Source organism: Arvicola amphibius, chromosome 12 (genome assembly GCF_903992535.2).
Source record: "Arvicola amphibius chromosome 12, mArvAmp1.2, whole genome shotgun sequence".
Taxonomy (NCBI): domain Eukaryota; kingdom Metazoa; phylum Chordata; class Mammalia; order Rodentia; family Cricetidae; genus Arvicola; species Arvicola amphibius.
The window spans coordinates 66,399,424-66,418,236 of record NC_052058.2 but is presented as its reverse complement, the minus strand read 5'-3'; the positions used below and the strand labels follow the sequence as shown (position 1 = coordinate 66,418,236).

The following is an 18,813-nucleotide window of genomic DNA, read 5'->3' as shown; positions in this document are numbered from 1 at the left end:
GTCCCCTCAAAGGGCCAAAAGAACAAAGAGTAAGAACCAACCAACAACAAATGGATTGGTCCTACAAGTACCTAGTACCACACAAGTACAGTATCCCTTGGATTGGGCTCAAGTCCATGGCTGTCAAGAAAAGGCAAGCTCCTGCCCCCACCCCCGACTTCTGAGCCTTCTCCAGGTGCCACTGATACTTGCTGTGATCAGCTTGAGTAACTAGTAAATCAGACATAGAAAATGACCTTTCAAGACTATGCCATCAGCTCTGCAACTGGGGCCATCCTGTCTTTTCCGTTGCTCTTTCCCACGAGCCAGATTGGAGCTTAAAGCACAGCAGACAGTAGTGCCTGTCTGAGGAATGGGCTTGTCATCTGTGCCATTGAAAGCGTGTCTCCTGCTTCTCCTTCCCCGTTCCTTATCTCAAGCCCTATTTTCCAAAGGCATCCTCTTGTAAGCAGTTCATGTCTGAGAGGTGAATTTTGAAGGAGGAGGACTTTCTTATATAATTCAGATAGAAGAATGGTTGTGAAAAGTGGGACAATTAACAGATATTTTCTCCATAGAGGGGGAAATTGTCCCAGGCCCTCCGGTGATCTCAACATGAGGGTTGAGCAGCTTCTAAATGGAACCAGCATGGCAGACACAGTAAACAAAAGTCTTGGGAGCTGCAGCAAGGGGACCGCAATCAGCCCCCTAGAGCCCTTCACACCTCTCACCTTGAGACCTTCTTCTCCAGATCAGAATGCCAACTCCAGCCAGGACAATGGTGAAGATTATGGTCCCAGATGCCATGCTCACTACTAAAACGCTTTCTGATTCTGTAACCAAATGAGAAAAACCTCCAAGTTGTTTCTCCCATCTGTGTTAACTGCGTCACTGTGATCACCAGGAAGCTCCACCCTCATCATCTGGTGACAAGTGGACTATGTGCCTATGCTATCTTCTATTTATTTACTTATTTAGTCCCAAGTCAGGCTTTCTACGTGTAGTCCTGGCTGTGCTGGAACTCTCTCTATAGACCAGGCTGGGCTTGAACTCAGAGATTCACCTGCCTCTGACTCCCGAGACAGAGAGAGAGAGAGAGAGAGAGAGAGAGAGAGAGAGAGAGAGAGAGAGAGAGAGAGAGAGAGAGAATAAAAATAAAAACTTTAATAGTCATTAAAAGAAATAGCTGTTGCTATTGTTCCGCCCACCTGGTGAGGCAGTGACCCATTCTCCCTTCCTGGCAGGCGTCACAGCTTCTTATCTCTTTCCTCAGGCTTACTCCCCAGACAGCCATCGCCCCCACACTTACCCTGAGGAGCCTCAAAAACCATTTGGAGGTTACAGTGCTCCACATGACAAGAATAAACATCTTTGCTCTGAGGATTCAGATCAACCGACACCCACGTTTGATAGGTTCCATCCCCACTGGGAAGCACGTCTCCATGATCCACTTCTTGGGCAATTTCTTCCCCATTTTTCATCCACGTCATGAAAATTTCTGGTGGGTAGAAGCCATGAGCTCTGCAGAAGAGAGTTGTAATCCCCGGAAACGTTTCCTTTCGACTTGTTCTTACCACTGGAGGTTCTAGAGAGAAGCAGCCACAGGAAAGTGAGGTGGGGGCTCTTGGGTACTGAACATACAGTATTCAAACACGTTCCCCCGGTAATTTTCTTTGTAGCAAGAAATATCTCAAACTGAGAATGAACCAGAACCCTGATTTATCAACAGCAAATTTGTATTTTGTAGTCTTCCTTCTATGGAGTAGGCTAGGGAACACATGGAAGTGAACCTCATTTTGTCCCTGAAGGGAGAAAGGGCACATAGCTTCAAGTGATTGGAGAAAGTATCGGAGTTGTCAACTGTGCACCTTAGAAATACCCTTGTGTGACAAGGAAAAGTAAGTCACAACATGTCTTGTTGTGATTGTCTTGTCTTGATAAGTAATTCACCAAGAGATTGGAGAGTAGAATGCAACAGATCCCTGATCTGTGTTTGGTGACAATAAAAACACACAACTAACTCAGGTCCATGGGGCTCTGAACTCTGCACCGTGCTATCAGATTGGTACTCTGATAGACGCAATCCGATACAAGCACATGTCATAGCTCATGTGCCCTCAGAGAAGCTACAGAAGTTAATATCACAGAAGGGCTTTAACAATGATGAGAGAGGGAGAGATGGAGGGGACATCATCTCTATGCCCAAAGATGATTGAACTCATAATCTTCCTACCTCAGCCTTCTGAATGTTAGTATTACAGGTATGTACCACCGTGCCCAGCCCAGGGTTATCCATTGGTGAGCTTGCTTCTTCATGACTTTATTCATTCATTTTCCATATGGTGTTGTCTTAACATTTCCAGCTCAACCTGGTCATGGAGCCATATCAAAACCAAGCACGCTGTCCGGAGGACCTTTCTACCCATCTGTGAGACTTGCCTCCTCATCTCCACCTTATTGTCTGACATCATGGCTATAGGTAAGAGCTGTCATCTCAGACCTACCTCCCTTGTCTTTTACCTGAGGCATGGGGTTTAGTTGTAGGAAAAGACTTTCCAACATGCAAAATGAAATACTGCCAAGAGAATTTAATTAATTAATTTTATTTGCTTGTTTATTTATTTTAATATGCCTGCAAGGAATGAATCTACCTCCCAAGACATGGGTTCTTACCAAAGGCTGAGATACCTCTGTGACTCGAGTTAGGGAATGGGAACCACATACACTTAAGTCAAACTTTCCACATTCTTCCCACACAACCCAGGTTCCTCTTAGTCGATGCAGAGTTTTTGAGCTAAGCAGAACCAACAAAATTAACTAGTGACCTCTAAACCTCAATTGTTAGCGACTCTGTGTTTTCCTACTATTTGCCCAGGGATGCAAGGACAAGCAGCAGGCCAGGAGACTTGCAACAAAAGCTGCTGGTGTGCTTTGAACATAAAATGTCCCTCACAGGCTCATGTGTCAAATCCACGCTTTCTAGACGTTGGTGTTATTTTGCCAGATTCTGGAAATGCTAAGAGGCGGGGTTTAGCTAAAGGAAGTAGGTCCCCATGGGGAATCCCTGAGGCTATATGTGGTGATATTTTATGCTGTAACAAATAAAGCTTGCCTGGAGATCAGAGTGCGGGGCTAGCCACACTAGTTAGCCATAGAGGCCAGACAGTGGTGGCACACACCTTTAATCGCAGCACTCAGGAGGCAAGACACTGTGAGTTCAAGGCCATTTGGGCTATACAAGATTGAATCAGTCTAAAAGAGAAACAGAGCTCACACAAAGGTGATCCCAGCACTAGGGAGGTGGAGACAGGAGTGACAGACTGGGCAGAAAGAGGATTATAAGGTGGGAGGAGCCAGGAGCTCTGAGCATTCAGTCTGAAGACTTAGAGAGATAAGATACTCCATTCGGTCTGAGGATTGGCTGGTTGCTCTGCTTCTCTGATCTTTCAGCTTTCACACCCCCTCCCCCATATCTGACTCCGGGTTTTATTATTAAGACCACTTAGAATTTGCACTAGAGCTGTATCTTGCCTTGGCTTTTCTTCCTCCTTCTGCTCCCTGTCCACTGTGATGTAAACTGCTTTGCCACACCCTTCCCATCAGGATGGACCCAAACCTCTGAAATTGTGAACAATCTTTCCTACTTTTTTTTTTTTAAAAAATCTTTCCTGGGGCTGGTGAGATGGCTCAGTGGTTAAGAGCACTGACTGCTTCTCCAGAGGACCCAGGTTCAATTCCCAGCACCCACATGGCAGCTTGCAGCTGTCTGTAACTCCAGTTCCAGAGAATCTGGCATCGTTATACCAATGCACATGAAATAAAGTTAAATAAATTTTTTTTAAAAAAAAATCTTTCCTACTTTTAAGTTATTTGTTCCAAGCATTCTGTTACAGTGATGAGAAAATCCTACACAGCAATGTGGCAGACATCCCCACATCGGAAAGTAAACTATTTCCCCTTTTCCTATTTGATGAGACTTAGCCTAAAATATCTTAGTGGTTAAGGGTGGCCAAGACTGGCCACAGATTTTAACCAGATCTAGGCTATCAGACATTTTCAGTCAGGCGACAGTGATATTTAATATGTGCACAGAGTCAAAAGCTTAGCTCGTGTTTTCATCCACGTTATTCTCACTAGCTTCTTTAAAGTAGTTACTATTGCCCTATTTCACTCAAAACTGTGACTTTGCTGGCCTACCCTCTAGAAGCTTCACTTGTTCCTGCCAAATAACAGTGTTTTGGGACATAACTGCCACCCTCTATAACATGGGCTCAGATGGAGCGTTCATCTTAATTCCTCTTCAGCCATCACTCAAACAGCGTGCAACAGCCAGGGTCTCTTTGTGGCTCCCAGATGTCCCCTCTGACCCTCTGTGGTCTGCCTAGGCCTTCACACTTTCTCTGGAACTGTTCTGCCCCTAGTTCCCAGCTGGACTGCCTCAGGCAGAGAGCAGCAGCTGAGGAAGTCCTGATCTTACCACGCCTCTCGCCGTGAGGATCCCCTTTCCACACACCAACTCTTGCTGGGCTCTGCTAGCGAAATCTCTTCCTGCCTTCAGATCATACTGGGGCAATGGTGTTCCCATACTGCACCTCTCCAGAATCTTCACCACCCCTTGCTGGGATCCCCACTAGACCCCTTGTGAAGGATTCTTGGTTGAATCTCCTCAATTAGGCCATCTTGGCTGTGCCCTTATTAATTGCCAGAACTTTGTTGCCCAGTGCAAATCTCTGAAGTTTTCCTGGTGGTCACAGTGATTAGTTAAAGAGGCCACAAATGATCCAACTCAGGCCAGTCACAGTTCTCTTGAGATTTACTTATTTATATAATAAGTACTCAGAGACAGTAGCTTGTATTGCAGAATGGAGAAGCCATGAAGATATGACATTTGTGCTGGTCCCTTCATCCCCTGCCCTGACCCCTCCCATGGAGAAAAGCTTTCAAATATGGTTTTGGTTTCTTAGGTCTCCATGCTATTCTGATTCTTGTTTTTGAATAGGATCTGCTCGAGTCTGTTAGAAGCAGATTTGTTAACTGCAACCAATGAGCATAGCTATGATAGTTATTCTGCAAGTAGGAAGGAAAGCCACCATGAGACTCTAATCATTTGCCCTCAAAGCCTGCATTTAGACACCCAGCACACGCTCACAACTGAGGTCCAGACCCCTCCTCTCCACCCCAGGCTTGTCCCAGCTCTGCAAAGTCCTTTGGGCTAGACATTACTCTGCCGGGAAAGGTCAACAGTGTTCAGGGATTTTCTGAAACAATTGAATCATCCCATTGAACATGAAACATTCTGCATTTTTTTGAAGTTGACCAAAAGGCTCGTGTATTTATGGCAGAAGAGCTGTGTACCCACAAGAATCGTCCTGTTAATCCCCTGGTAAGAAAAAGCCAGTCTTCCTAAGCCTGTCCTCACAGGCCAGCCTTTCACTCCCACCCAGTGAACCCTGCTTCTTAAATACTTTGTAACAACTGTCCCAGTCTCAAAAGTTTTCCCATCCTCTCCCTGACAGGAGACGGAGGACTTTTTTTTGATAGAGGTGCCCTTGGAGGCACTACATTCTGTCAAGACAAGTGGAACTGCTAAGGCTTGTCAAGATGCTGCTAAAAATACCAACTAATGAGAATTCTCTTAGGGGTTTATAGGTCAGAACAGTCCAACCAAGAGATGGATTTCATCACAGGGTGAATAGCACCTGCAGAAGAGGAAGTTAGACACAAAGCCAGTTTTTCTACAGATGTGAGAGCAAGGTTCTCTCTCCTCTTTACCTGTTCTTTCTAGGGTATCTTTTCCATACTCCAAGAACCTCTTGAGCCAGGCAATGCATTCCTTTTCCAGCCAGTTCTTATGGTATTGCAACTCATGCAGGTTGGCCTCCCATGTCCGCTTGGTGATTTGAGCTACATTATCTACAGCCACCCAGGAGAGGGCGTCTTTATTGAAGACGATGAAATCTTGTCCGTCATATGCATATTGGAGAAACCCTGTGGTGCTGCCATCTTCCAGCAACTCACAGCCAATCATTCTCTGGTAAGTGTGAAGCCCTGAAACACACACAAGCTATGGAATCACAGGTGAAAGCAGAGACGGTGGGCTTCTCGGATGATGCAACTGGAACATGGTCGAAAGCACTCTTTGCTCCGGAAGACACCACCACACAGGCCTGTATATTTGGGTTTCAGAAGGTTCCTGTTTTGCAGACCTACATACTAATAGACATTGATGGGGTACTTACTGCATGTCAGAGGGTCACGATGATGCCTGCCTTGGGGAATTAGCCTATCTTTTGAATGATTCATTGATAAATCTCTCAGCTATTCTGAGTGCAGTGTAGGAGCAAGAGATACACGCAGGAGCCAGAAATATCTCTGGGACAATTCATATAGTACGTTTATGTGCAGAAACAAGCAAATCAGGAAGCCCAACCATCAGAAAATAAGACCCAAGATGGGCAAATTTAGAATGAGAAGAGAGAAAATTGTTGGATGCCAATGGGATACGAATATGGGGACAAGGGATAAAGGATTTTCATAGAAGGATAGCGTGGAAGAGCCACAGGGAGATGGTGGCCACTGAAACCCAGCCACCTGATTTTCTGGGTTTTACCAGAGACTACAGAGGGTGTGAGCAACTGGTCACATTGGCCTGAGGCAGCCCAGGGCCTTTCTCCTGGGAAGTAGTCAGTGAGGGAGGGTGCTCGTCTCTTGCACACACCTGAGTGGTTGTAGTGCCTCTGTAGGCCCCTCAGCTCCTCCTTGAACGTCTGCTGCCAGCTCCTCAGCAGCTGAGTGTACCTCTCCCAGTGACCAGGTGCCAGGTTCTCCGCCATCCATGGAGCCCTCGGCTCCTTCTGCTGGGTGACACTGTCGTATGTAGTGATAGGGTGTGAGTCCACGTACCCAACAGAGATAAATTCAGGGACTCCAGGGCCAGGGTGCGAAACAGCCAGACGAAAATATCTCAGGGAGTGAGTCCCTGAGGAGGAAACAAAGAGAGTGTGAGAGTCACAGATGACAGACTATATTAACTGCATTCCACTGAAACCCCATACCAGCGTCCTCGCCCCATACTCAACGCATCCGTCCCACTGTTTTCTCCAACACCATTATCGAATCTCTAGGAATTACAACCTGGTAAAGACTTCAGCCCTGTGACCAAGGATGAAATTTTACAAGTAACCTCAACTTGTAAGCAATATACAGTGTGATGCTCTGGTCTTGGTGAAGGCCCAAAGACCATTCACTGGACTGGGGTTAAGTGAGTAATACCTGAAGAAGCCTTCAGAACCTCTGAGGGAGAGAAGACCCTGACAACCCAACTCACTTGCACTACCAATAAAGCCCTTGGGTTGATAACTGAGAACTCTCAACCTACCCCCTTATCTCTACACACACAGGGATGCGCACCCCTCCTCCCAGATTAGACAGAGCTAGAACAGCTATTGAGAGTCAGGCCTCCTGGGGAAAACACTTTCTGAAAGCGCAGCACTTTTTCCTGCCTTCCTGAACCATTCTTCTTATCTCCTTTCTTTTTATTTTTCAACTTTTTCTTCTGTTTAAATACCAATATGAAAATTGTGATCATCACTAAGGATTAAAAGTAAATCGAAATGAAACAATCCTCCCCACCCACCCTGAACCCCTCAGGTTGTCCAAAAAGTTCAGGGCATGGTGGAGACAAGTAAGATGAGCTCAGAGCAGCAGGATGGGGGCTATCATGTTAATGTGGGCTCTCGGGGATGTCTTGACAGAGAAGGTGACATCTTGGAGGAGATTTCAGGGTTAACAAGAGGTTAACAATAGGCCAGGGGGAGAGAGGGCAGTGGGAGTTGGCAGAAGCATGTATGCTGGCCAAGGACACCACAGCCGTCTCCTCATTCTCCCTGGGGTCCGTCTGGTACCTCTCCAGGTACAAGTCATGCCTGGCACTAGCTGGGCTTCTAAAATGACACTTCACTATATAGGAATGTCTGCTGACAGATGTGAAGTTAGTAATTTAGAACAGGGAAAATGAGGAAAAGTCCATGTTACTCTCTCCTTCATATCATGTCAGTGACAATTTCTTTCTTACCTGAATATGTTACTCAGATGATCAAAGATATAACTATTAAGGTTGAGTCATTTGGAAAGACTAACGTTGTTCTACACAAATGTCAATTCCACACCGTTTGCTCTGACCCCTTCCTTGCTCCAATAATTATGAAATCAGGTTTGGTTCTTCCCTTTCTATGAATCATCACCATTAGTCACTCGAGCTGAAATCTATGATCTAGAATTTGGCCCTTTGTCTAGCTGGGCCAGTCAAACTGCTTCTCAAGGGGCATTTGCTGCTTACTCACTTCTGCTAGGCATTGCTGGAGATCCCATCCAAACGCGCAAGAAACTCTCACACCAACACGCTGGCTACTTTACCGTCCCTTTAACTTGGCGCAGTAGCAGTTGGGCCATTTTGATAAACCTCTAAGGAACGTTACTGGATTGCAAAGCAATTGGACATGTGTTTTCAGGTATTCATCCACGGAGATTTGTGATTATGGGAGATCTACCATGGACAAGATACAGAGCAAATTCAGAAAGAGGGAAGTGAACCAGATACCAAGCTTCCCTCCAGGAATTAACAGCATAACTGGGAAACGACAAGTGTGCAACACAAACAAACACAAGGATCGAAAGAGGGGCACCAACAGACAGCAGTCAGGACAGAAACCCTGCACTCACAGAAGTGGTCCCTCGAGAAATCCTCCCAGGGCCAGGCAGTAGTGGCACATGCCTTTAATCCCAGCACTGGGAGGCAGAGGCAGGCAGATCTATGAGTTCTAGGCCAACCTGGTCTATAGAGTGAGTTCCAGCACAGCCCAGGATTACAAAGAGAAACCCTATCTCATAAAAACAAAACAAAAAAAATCAAACAAACAAAAATAGAAATCTCCAAGGAGATGAAGGCAGATCAGCTTCAATGAGTCTTAAAGGGCAGCAGACACCTCCATCATAACTATTAGAATTGAATTTGTTTATTAAGTGAGTACCATGTGTTTGGTACGATACTAATGAGAAACATGGGTTTCATTAATTCCTCAGAATAATAAAACAAAACATAACATGGTCTCATGTATCCCAGGCTGGCCTCAAACTTTTTATGTAGTCAAGAATGACCTTGAACTTCTGATTATCCTGCCTCTATTTCCCAAGTGCTGGGGTCACAGACATGCATCAACAAATCTGGTTTTGTGTGGCACTGGGGAGTCTAGGACTTTGCACAAGTTAGGCAAGTATCTGTCTACGGGGCTACCTATCCAGTCCTCCCAATAGTCCTTCAAGGTAGGTCCCTTAATTCCCATTTCACAGATGAAAAGTGCAGAGAGATTAAGTACATTGCTCAAAATTACCTAAACAAAGTAAGGACAGCCTTAGAAGCTATGATAAAGGAACTAGGAATCAAAATCTGATCTCATATAGGGAGCTTCTCTACCTATGACTACCCAACCCTGCTTAAGAGAGAGGCGCTTCCCCAGTTCAAGATGTTACAGCCTTCTAGACCCTAGAGTATCAGTGCTCTCTCCTGCCCCCTTGTGCCAGACATGTTTCAGTCTCTGATTTTTCCAGTCCCTAAGGCTCACATGCCACATCTTCCTCTGGTTGGATAATCAAGTCAACAAAGACCATTTTATTGTTGCCTTTTCAGAAAACCTAACGCCTTAGTAAGGAAAAGATGATTCCTGATAACTACTCTTTGGGATTCCAGGTTTTGTGGGAGCAAGGAGAGAAGTAGATGATTGTGTTTTTAGTTAAAACAGCCTTTGAATTCTTCTCAAAGCATGTAGCAATGTTGATGGCGCTACATTTAGCGGGGAACCATTAGTCCTCTGTCCTAGCAACTGTCACGTGACAGGATCTTATGATGAGCCTAAAAATGATAAATGTGACCATCTGGCTTCTTAGCCACCATCTTAATTACTTATCTTGTCCTTCTGGAAAAATATGTGATAGAAACATAAGGGGAAAAGGACTTATTTTGGCTCATGGTATAAAGGGGTCCAGTCCATAATGGTGGGAAGGCAAGGTGGCTGGGCTCACTCTGGTCTGGGTTTGCCAGATCTTGTGGTATAGTTCCCTCACCTCTCTGAGGGTCAGGAAGCAGAGGGCTCAGGCTAGAAGTGTGCCGGACTCTAGCCCTTAAGTCCTAACCATAAGGCCCTACATCTGTTATGTAGGCTCCGTGTCCAAAAGGCTGCACAACCTCTTTAGAGACGCCATCCGCTGAGCACCTAGTGCTTAAATATACAGGTCTGGAAGTTCATTTCACATTCAAACCACAGCATTCCGCCCTGGCCCCAGAGGCTCATGGCCATTTCATAATGCAAGATGCATTTTACTACTGCAAAAGCCCCTGAAGTTCTAAGAGTTCCAACACTGATCAAAAAGTTCAAAATCTTGGGGCTGGAGACATGGCTCAGGGGTTAAGAGCACTTGCTGATCTTGCTGAGGATCCAAGTTTGGTCTCCAGTGTCACAAGACAACTCAAAACTGTAATTATAGTTCCAAGAGATTCGATGCCCCTTTCTGGCCTCACATGAGCACAGCACACATGTGATTCATATACATACATGAAGACAAACATTCACTTATAAAATGCAAATAAATACATCTTTTAAGAAAAATCCAGAAATGCAAAAAATACATCTTTTAAGAAAAATCCAAAGTCCAAAAGAAGTTTCCCAAGATCAGGCAGTCTTTTAACTGTGAACATCTATAAAACAAAAAACAAATATACTTTCAAAATATACTGGCACAGAGTAAACATGGCCTTTCCGAATGGGAGGAACAAAAGTATAGCCGGGGAAAATAGGACCAAAGCAAGGCTAAGCTAGTAGTTTTAGCCAAGTCAACAAAGTTCATCTGTTGTGTGGTCCAAGCAACCCAATGCCTTATAAGGCAAATACGGTTGCGATTACTGGTAGCTAGCCTTGGGGTTTTAGGCATTGTGGGAAGAAGGGATAGAAGTAGTTTTCAGCTCCGCGTCTAGTACCTCGGGGTTGTGGCAATGTCATCTGTGTTCCAGTGGGTTTGGGGAGTCCAACCTGTTCAGCTCTGCTCCTGGCAGTCTACCTTGCCCAGTTTTCTTCAGCAGATGTAGGACTATGGGCAGTCCTACAACATCTTGGGATCTTCATTGCATCCTAGGCTTCATCCTCACGGATCCATGCAGAGTCCACTCGGGAGCTCCATGCAGGAATCCTACCCTGCTACACGATGCCTAAGATCAGTGGTTTTCTAGACCTCGGTATGAGCCTCTTTAACCTGATAACCAGTGTATTGTGCATGCTTGCAAAGCCGGCACCATGCAGCTGCTGTTGCCAAGTTCTGCCTCCAGCTCAAGATGTCTGCCTTTCAACATAGCTCCGGGGGCTTCTGAGCACCTGCATAGCTGAACCCGAGAAAACACGCCCCTAAGTGGTCCCGTTTGGATGAGTTAGGTGGAGCCTTTGATGAGTGAGATCTTGCCTTCAAGAGATCTTAGCATTTCCACTGGCCTCATACAGAATGTGAGATTTTCCTTTAATTGTATTAATATCTTTATTAATTATCCCAGCTCTTTCTGCAGTTGCTTTGACGACAACTGAACTCATGTTCCTTTCCTTATCAAACTACGCACTTTTGAAACGTTTCTTTTCTGCTTTCTGCTGTCTATCACTGTACTGTGGCTAAAAGCATGGGACAGTAACTGCCATTGTCTGCATGCTGCGCTGGCTAGAAATTTTCTTCACCAAACAAATTGGTATGTTACTTTTTAATTCAGCCCCATTTTGACTTTCAGGACACAGGAAGAACATAGATTCTTTGTCAGACTATAACACAAATGTCCTCTAGTTTAATTCCTGAAAAAAAATCCTTGCTGCCATTTGAAACTCATGAGCAAATATTCCTTGTCTCTCAGATGAGGGAATATTCCTTTATCTCAACATCTGGTCTTCCACACTCCTGCCAGAATATCCCATGAGGCTCTCTTTACAGCATTCTAATGTTGTGCTAGCCTACAGCTCCAAACCTTTTCATATTACTTTTCCACATCACTTCCAAAGTCCTACGAACTGCGCAGCCAGGTTTCCCATCACAACGGCCCCACCTCTGGAGCCCATATTCTGTGTGCATTACTTTTCTCACTGCTGTGACATGATACTTGATTTGACAGAAACAGCTTACAGCAGGAGGATTTATTTGTATAACGGGTAAAGGGGACAGAGTACATTGTAGTGGAGGACGCAGGGAAGCTGGGATTATCTTGCAGAACACCATCCTCACATTACACAGTCAGGAAGTACTGGGCTTGGGATAGAAGCAGGGTCAACCAATAACTCAACTTTTGCTCCCACAGCCTTAAGCCTGAAAGCTAAGTCCCATGCCCTAAAGCTCTACAATATCCTAACAATGCCACCATCTTGAAAGCAAGTGTTCAAACACATAAGCCTGTAAGGAACACCCATGGAAGCCATAATAGCTACTCTGTCATGGCTACTTGTCTTAGTTAGGGTCTTTACTGCTTGAATGAGACACCATGACCTAAAAGCAAGTTGGGGAGGAAAGAGTTTATTTGGCTTACACTTCAGCATTGCTGCTCACACTGAAGGAAGGCAGGATAGGAGCTCAAACAGGACTGGACTTTGGAGGCAGCTGATGCAGAGGCCATGGAGGAGTGCTGCTTCCTGGCTTGCTCCCCATGGCTTGCCCAGTTCACCTTCCTATAGAACCCAGGACCACCTGCCCTGAAATGACGCCACCCACCATGGGCTGGGTCATCCTTCTACGATCACTAAATGAGAAAATGCCTCATAGCTGGATCTCATCAAGGCACTTCCTCCACTGAGGCTCCTTCCTCTCTGATGACTCTAGCTTGTGTCGAGTTGACACACAAAACCAGCCAGTGCACTACCCTTTCAAAGGTTACCAAGATCTCATTTCATGTATTAATCTTTTCTGAATTTCTAGTAAATATAGTCCAAGGTGCTAGGGGTACAAGAATGAATAAGTCAAACTCCCAGTCCTCTGAGATAATTACTAGAAGGAATAGTCCCAGTCAACAAATATATGAGGCCAAGTGGTAATAAATTGTATAAAGAAAACTAAAGCAGAGAAAGAAGATGGTGTGGAGAGGGCCAATATCTTAAAGGGACCAGAAAAGGCTTCTATGATCAGATAATATTGAGCAGAGTTAAGTCTTTAGTGAAGGAGGAGTCCATGGGCAAAGACCTTTCCAGACAACTAAGCCTAAATCCTTGAGGGTGCATGCTTTACATATTGGGGGAACTGTAATGTGGTGATATTTGTTTGTGCTTTAGTGCTTAAAGCTTTTCTGAAGATCAGAGTGCGGGGCTAGCCACACGAGTTAGCCATAGAGGCCAGGCAGTGGTAGCACACACCTTTAATCCCAGCACTCAGAAGACAGAGGCAGATGGATCTCTGTGAGTTCAGGGCCACCCTACATGAGATTAAATCGGTCTAAAAGAGAAACAGAGCCAAACCGTGGTAGCTCACACCTTTAATCCCAGGGAGGTGGAGTCAGAAAGTGTTATGACTGGGCAGAGAGAGGAATATAAGGCCTTGAATCAGAGATCTGCCTGCCTCTGTCTCAGAAATATTGGAATTAAAGACTTACGCCACCAATGCCTGGGTTATTAATGTTTTTTTGAGACAGGACCTCTCTCTATAGCCCTGGCTGTCCTGGAACTTGCTTTGGAAACCAGGCTGGCCTCGAACTCACAGAGATCTGCTTCCTGAGTACTGGGATTAAAGGCATGTGCCTGGCAAATCTTAGTCTTTAAATGATTCATTGAAGTTGTAATAAAATGTGATTTGATACATATACTCTTTTAAAAAGTATTGTCTTTACAAAAGATTTTCTCGAATATAAACTTAGATGTCAGAAATAACGCCTTTTGTCATCTGTCTCAATTTAAGCTTCATAAAAATCAAAGCATTTAAAGAGTTATATGTTTGATCTTTAATTTAGACCTCCTCCCTCCAATTTTCAGCAATCCTCTGGGGCGAGAGGATTGTGGTCAAGCATGAATAGACAGCTGTTCTGCCTAGTTAAAAGAAAAATCTATAAATTAGTTGAGTTTTTCAGATTTAGATATATTCAATGTCACCTATGAAGAAGAGAGCCTTAAGAAAGTGAAATACTGCCTTGGAGAAATTTCTTCTGCATGGACCTGGGCAAGAGCTCCATGGGAGCAGACTGAAGTCTAATAAAGTTTTCAGCAAATGTCCACATTTTCTCCTGTTAATTCTTTGAACTCAAGATTTCTGAACAGATAGTCTACAAATGTTGTCTTCTAACACGAGCACGACTGACTTGTCTGTGATCTGTCCTTGCCCCTGAAGCATTGTTCATAAAGTAGATTGATGTAATGAGCTAGCACACCTATTAAATTATTAATAACATCAAGAGACTAACTGTGCCAGCCGATAGTGGCACACACATTTAATCCCAGCACTCGGGAGGCAGAGGCTGGTGGATCTCTGTGAGTTTGAGGCCAGCCTGGTCTACAGAGTGAGTTCCAGGACAGCCAGGGCTACACAGAGAAACCCTGTCTCAGAAAACTAAAACACCAACACCAACCACAAAAAGAGACTAACTGTGCTTATATCAAGATGAAGCACACATACTATATATGGTTAGGCAGCGGACATGCACGATGTCCCCAGTGTGATTACAATGGCAAACCTCATCAGCTCAGTTTCACACCTGCTGAAATGAAGGGCAAGAAAACCTGGAAAAGCACAAAACACTCATTTTTACATAAATTCTGCAACTACAGTAGATCAGTTTCAAACTCATTATCATTGTCCAAGCTCACTGTAACTCCAGCAGGTGGTTTCAATGCTTTAGGAATGTTACTTTGAAACATGAGGCCTTTCAGGAAGCATTTAAGTGCCTGCTGGGAATAGATAGAGTCACAGAAACAAAGGGGAAATGGAGCTGCCTCTTCCTGCCTTTAAGGGGAGCTGCTCAGGGAAGATTCTGGGGAAAGAGAGTTAGAGAACGGTGAACAGGTGCTATGAGAGGAAGGAGCAGGGGTGATCCCTTGTGGGCTATGCAGCTTAAGAAGCAACACGCTGGGAGTAATATGGGAATTATCTTAACACTTCTGGGAGTTATGTCTTGAGCATTCGGGTTTCTCTTCCCCATATCCTCCATCCATCTACGGTGTAAAAGTATCTGTTTATGGGTAACACTGGGCGCAAATATTAAGTAGACCTTAAGCTATTTTCCATAAATCCAAAATCCCTTCCCTGTCATTGTCCTCAAAGCTCATTTAGCAAGCGTCACCAGCAGGAAACTGCCTTCACCAGATAGGTACCATGGAGAGACAGTAATGAAGCAACCATAAAAAAACACTTTCACCCCTAAGATCCAAGGGAAATGAACAGCAAATGAGAGTTACTGAAACCCAGAAAGCTGTAAAGAAGAGGGGTTTTCAGAAAAAGGAAAACAAAACAATGTACATTGTAGAAAGCTATAGCTACAGCCTAAGACTCAGAAAGACGGGAAGGGACCAGCTAGGCACACCCCATCTCTCTTTTCCTGTGCGCTGTTCTCTCTTCTTTAGTGCCTCCTACCAGGTGAACCAACCAGAATAATCTGCAAAAAGACTGCGCTGTAAGCAACAGAGCAGCAAGGCACCTTAGGAGTCAGCCTAAAGGCAAACAGGGAAGCACAGAGCAACACCCTCTCATATTTTCCTACAGATTATCCAACTACTCGTAAATCTAGTGGTATCACAGAAAAGGCCTGGGCTGAAGACGAAAGAGCTGTGTTCTGACTGCTATGTGAGTGCTACCAATCTCTCTCTCTCCCCCTTCCTCTCTTCCTTCTTGTTTTCGTTTCTTTCCTTCCTTTCCTTCCTTTCCTTCTCTTCCCCTTCCTCCCTCCCTCCCTCTCTCCCTCCCTCCCTCCCTTCCTCCCTCCCTCCCTTCCTCCCTCCCTCCCTTCCTTCCTTTCTTCCTCTAGAGTAGCATCACCATATCCAGCTGTTCTAATCCCCAAATCATCCGGCACATTTGTGAATTAATACACAGATGATCTGAAAGAGTTCCTTCCGTGCGCATCAGTCAGCCGCTTAGGTGGTCTGGTCTGAGTTCTGGAATTCTCCTATGAACCTTCAGAAGCACCAACACCAGCTAGAAAGCAGTTGCTTAGGGCAAAGAAGAGGAGCCTTCTGTCAGTCACATAAGGACTCTCGTGTGTTTGTGGCCACACACGGCTTCTGCTTCCCTAGAGACACAAGATCCTTAAACCATGAAGAACTTGGGGGTTTTGTTTGTTTTTGTTTTTATTTTAATTCTATTTATTTTATGCATATTATTGTTTTGCCTGCATGTATGTCTGTTTGAGGGTGTTGGATCCCCTTGAGCTGGTGTTATATACACTTGTGAGCTGCCATGTGAGTCCTAGGAATTGAACCCATGACCTCTGGAAGATCAACCAGTGCTCTTAAACACTGAACCATCTCTCCTGCCCAAGAACTTTTTTTGTTTTGGTTTGGTTTGGTTTGTTTGTTTGTTTTTGTTTCTTGAGACAGGTTTCTCTGTAGCTTTGGAGCCTGTCCTGGAACTAGCTCTCCACCAGCCTCTGCCTCCTGGGATTAAAGGCATGTGTCACCATCACCCAGCTTTTCTTTCTCTCTCTCTCTCTCTCTCTCTCTCTCTCTCTCTCTCTCTTCCTCCCTCCCTCCCTCCCTCTCTCTCTTTCTTTCTTTCTTTCTTTCTTTCTTTCTTTCTTTCTTTCTCTCTCTCTCTTTCTCTCTCCCTTTCTTTCTTCTTCTTCTCTCTCTCTCTCTCTCTCTCTGTCTCTCTCTCTCTCTCTGTCTCTCTCTCTCTTTCTTTCTTTCAATGAATATTTTCTACCCCCAGTAAACAAGCTCAGAATCGGCCTTATTTTTCTTGGATCTTCTCTTATAGGTAGCCCTTGGAGTAGAGGAGGAAAACTATCTATTGACCTGGATAATGGACCCATTGGACTGTTTAACATCCCTGGAACTCCCACCACAGTCCAATGAGATTCACTGTTAGAAAAGAGGAGAAACAAGGAAAAGCAAGAGTATAGCAGAAAAGTAAGAAGACAGCTCTCAGAGGGAAAGTGAGGAAGTTATAGAGTTTTCTAGAAAGGCTTACACACACACACACACACACACACAAATACACACACACACTCACATATACACACTAACACACACACTCTTGGCAACAGGTCAACTGGTCCATCTCCCTTCAAGTCTTGGGTGTAGTAGGCCTGCAGATTTGCCCCTGGCCTTTCTGTAGGTTGCACAAGTTTAGGAATTAGCCATTGTGCGTCAGCTCTGGATTTGGGAGTAAAGAATGCTTGGGATACTTACGGGCGTGGCTGTGCTGTACCCAGAGTACTGTGAGGAGAGGGAAGAGGAGCATCATTAACCCCAACTAACTTCCTTTTCTTTCCAGATTCTTTTATCTCAAGCGTTGACAGGCCCCTGGTGAATCTTTTGAGAACCTGTACTCTACCGGCTCACGGAGAAATTTGGTAAATTGAGCAATTCGAAAGGCCTTCTCCAATAAGAACAGGGAAAGGTATCTGGTATCATCAGTTGCTAGGTAGGATAGAGACCTACAAAATGAAAGTAATAAAACTTAACCCCTTGTTGGTCCCAGACACCGCTTGCTCCAATCCATCAGCTTCTTTCCACCCAGTTCCCAACTGTTGCACAATTACTTGTAAGGCATAGGGAAGCAAAGATTAATAACTTAGATTATTGCCTTTGGTTCTTTCTTAGAGCTTAGATTTTTTTTTTAACCAAGGGACAAAGAAAATGACACCTGGTTTCCAAGATTTGGAACTCCCTGCTCGGTCTGATTTCCCCATCCACCTGTCTCGCACAGCCCTGTAATTTTTACTTACATCTGTCTTTCCTTTACTTTTTCACCCATAGCCCCAAACACGCAGGTTGAAGCTGGAAAACAGCGATCTCCAAGAACAAGCTGTAGTCACGCTGTCGTCAGAAGCACGCGGCAGGTTAGGAGACAGCAGCTGAACTTGTTCAGGGCAACAGAGCAAGACAGGAAAGAGGAAGTGCCACAGAATGGCCAGAAGAATGGAGGCAAGGCAGCGAGCAGGCAGGCTTTGGCTCCTGTCCAGGCTGTGGACCTGAGTTTGATCCCAGCTCTCTCACAGGGGGCAGAACCTCAAATTACACCCAGGCTGGGCCTCTTCCACTTCGGAAGGAATCTGGCGTGTCTTCCACAGGACTGTTGAAAGACTCGGTGAAGTTCTGTTTATCACGCACATGAGGGGAGTAGAATCAAACATCCTGGTTTTCTGCAGTGATAAGTTGACTGATGGCCTAGCCCCATAGCTCAGAACCTGTGCATACAACAGCTTGTTATGCGGCAAAAAGTATGCACCACCACTGCCTGGCTTAGTCACCTAATTTTTGCTTTTTAAAAACTAGGACATTTTTAGCTGCCTTCCCTTTCCCACCAAAGGGAGTCTTGTGGATGCAATTGAATTAAAGACAGCAAGGAGGAGAGATGAACCTGGGTTATCTAGTAGACACAGTCTAATCGCGAGTTTTGTTGTTGTTGTTTTTAACATGATTTTTTTATTGATTCTTGGGGAATTTCATATCATGCACCCCAATGCTGCTCACTTCTCAGTTCCTTCATATTTCATATCTGCCCCTCATCCCTGCAGCATGCCCCCCCAAATTAATTAAAAACAAAAAAACAAACAAAATAATGTCGCCTTGCTCCTCCATCTTTCCAACATTTCTTTATTCGTCCTGGCATCAAGAGCTTCAG

At 44.8% G+C, this 18,813-nt stretch overlaps 1 protein-coding gene across 1 annotated transcript; it reads right to left on the bottom strand.

Annotated features, from left to right (window-relative positions):
* Positions 1-288: 288 nt before the first annotated feature.
* Positions 289-18,061, bottom strand: LOC119827574 (major histocompatibility complex class I-related gene protein). Its single transcript, XM_038349359.1, has 6 exons — positions 17,915-18,061; positions 17,376-17,623; positions 6,698-6,958; positions 5,752-6,027; positions 1,289-1,564; positions 289-812 (listed from the first exon to the last, which is right to left on the bottom strand). The coding sequence occupies exons 2-6, from the start codon at positions 17,428-17,430 to the stop codon at positions 688-690; spliced, it is 993 nt and encodes a 330-aa protein (XP_038205287.1). The 5' UTR covers positions 17,431-17,623; positions 17,915-18,061; the 3' UTR covers positions 289-687.
* Positions 18,062-18,813: the final 752 nt, after the last annotated feature.

What these genes read in the sequence shown, in the direction of transcription:
- LOC119827574 (XM_038349359.1), bottom strand. Translation starts at nt 17,430, where the DNA reads ATGATGCTCCTCTTCCCTCTCCTCACAGTACTCTGGGTACAGCACAGC. An exon ending in GGTACAGCACAGCCACGCCC is followed by an intron (nt 6,959 to 17,375) that starts GTAAGTATCCCA and finishes TTTCCTCCTCAG; the next exon opens with GGACTCACTCCCTGAGATAT. An exon ending in AGATACCCTAGAAAGAACAG is followed by an intron (nt 1,565 to 5,751) that starts GTAAAGAGGAGA and finishes GCTTCTCTCTAG; the next exon opens with AACCTCCAGTGGTAAGAACA.